At 42.8% G+C, this 1982-nt stretch overlaps 1 protein-coding gene across 1 annotated transcript; it reads left to right on the top strand.

Annotated features, from left to right (window-relative positions):
• Positions 1-441: 441 nt before the first annotated feature.
• LOC100717721 (olfactory receptor 5B2-like) lies at positions 442-1389 on the top strand. Its single transcript, XM_003464207.1, has one exon. It carries the CDS (start codon positions 442-444, stop codon positions 1387-1389), a length of 948 nt encoding a protein of 315 aa, XP_003464255.1.
• The last annotated feature ends 593 nt before the right edge of the window (positions 1390-1982 follow it).

Genomic DNA, 1982 nt, shown 5'->3' with positions numbered 1-1982 from the left:
ATCATCTTTTCTTCAGCCTTAGGTGGCTCACAACTGCTTGGATGATAATCTCAGACTTCACAGTATATCACATCTACAAAAGCGAGGATGCAACATTAATCCAGTCACTTATCTGACAGCATGGCTGGGAAGATTAAATGGGATAATATTTATTTGTTTCAATCTACTCCATGCCAGGTGCTTAGTTAATGTAGGTGTTGTCTGGCTCTGAATATTTTAATGTACAGAGGAATCACAAACTTTCAACTCAAATGAAAATATGCAATAGTTGAAAACTCAGTGGTCCTTTGGAATATCTGAGGGGGACTGGGAACTAGCAGTTAAAATACAAACTTCTACATATGAAGGCCTGAATGCATCTGAGAGTGTGCTGTGGGTCATTTTCTATGAGTATCATTTGTCCATTTCACTCTATTTGCATAGGTGAAATACAGTTTCCGTATGGCACTCATGGAGAACAGTACTGAGGTGAATGGTTTTAAACTCCTGGGACTGACCGGCATCCCAGAGCTGCGAGCCCCTCTCTTCGTAATGTTCACCCTCATCTATCTCATCACTCTCCTTGGGAACCTGGGCATGGTTGCGTTGATCCTGCTGGATTCCCATCTGTACACTCCCATGTATTTTTTCCTCAGCAATCTCTCCGTGGTGGACTGCATTTACTCTTCAGCTGTGACTCCCAAGGTAATGGCTGGGCTTCTAACGGGGGATCTAAGTATCTCCTATGGTGGCTGTGCTGCTCAGATGTTCTTCTTTGTGACTTTCGCCAGCATTGACTGCTTCCTGCTTGCTGCCATGGCCTATGACCGCTATGTCGCAGTCTGCAAGCCCTTACAGTACACCACCACCATGACCGCGAGCGTGTGCACCCACATGGTGCTCAGCTGCTATGCTTGGGGCTTTGCAGAATCCGCCACCTACACGGGGATCACCTTCTCCCGCTCCTTCTGCCAATCTAATGTAGTCCATCACTTTTTCTGTGATATTCTCCCAATTTTGGCCCTGTCCTGCTCTGCCGTCTATGTGAATGAAATTTTGCTCTTTATCATAGCAGCATTCAATGTCTCCTTTGCCTTGGTAGTGATCTTGACCTCATATCTGTTCATACTCATTGCCATTCTGAAGATGCACTCTGCAGAAGGACAGAAGAAAGCGTTCTTCACCTGCGCCTCTCACCTCACTGCAGTGACCATGTTCTATGGGACCATCATCTTCATGTACCTGCAGCCCAGCTCTACACATTCCATGGACAATGACCAAATGGCCTCTGTGTTCTATACAATCATAGTTCCCATGTTGAATCCGATTGTCTACAGTTTAAGGAATAAAGAGGTTAACAAGGCTCTAAAGAAAGCCATGGAGAAATCTAAGGCTATGCTTAGCACATAATTTTAACTAGTGAGATTGAATAATCTGTGTAGTTAATCAGTTATCTATTGCTGTGCCACAAACTAACCCAAAATTTATTGGCTTAATACAATGGTTTCTTATTTATCAATCTTCCATGGCCAGGGAACTTCCTTTGCTGTTTGTGTCTGGGCTTTCTCATGATGTACATAGGTTCTCCAAGGACAACTGACCTGTAAAGTCCAAGGGAGTCTCATTTATATTTCTGAGTGTTGCTCCTGGAGATTTGCTAGGTTGCTTTGGGTCACTGTATTTTATCGTTCAGAGGTTGGACCATCAGAGCTTTTACATATGCCATCTTTAGTTCAGTATTATCACAGTCTAGAAGAAACACAGAGAATCTTCCTAAAGTTAACAGACTCATTTCTTCCACCACAACATGAGAGCAAGTGAAATTCTGACCATGATTCAGTGATGAAAAAAGAGGGCACCTCTCAATTAGATGAGATACAAAGAATTTGTGGCCAAACGCTTGATCCTGTACAATGAGAAAGTGGGCAGAGCTGCTATAATAAACAAAATATAGTGGCCCAAAAATAATGTATTTCTCCAATAACATAGCTAAAGTAGCTAAT

This window comes from Cavia porcellus, unplaced genomic scaffold (genome assembly GCF_034190915.1).
Source record: "Cavia porcellus strain 051 isolate PalLab524CR breed Dunkin Hartley unplaced genomic scaffold, mCavPor4.1 scaffold_17, whole genome shotgun sequence".
NCBI lineage: Eukaryota > Metazoa > Chordata > Mammalia > Rodentia > Caviidae > Cavia > Cavia porcellus.
The sequence above is the reverse complement of the archived record's forward strand: the minus strand, read 5'-3'. Positions and strand labels throughout refer to the sequence as shown.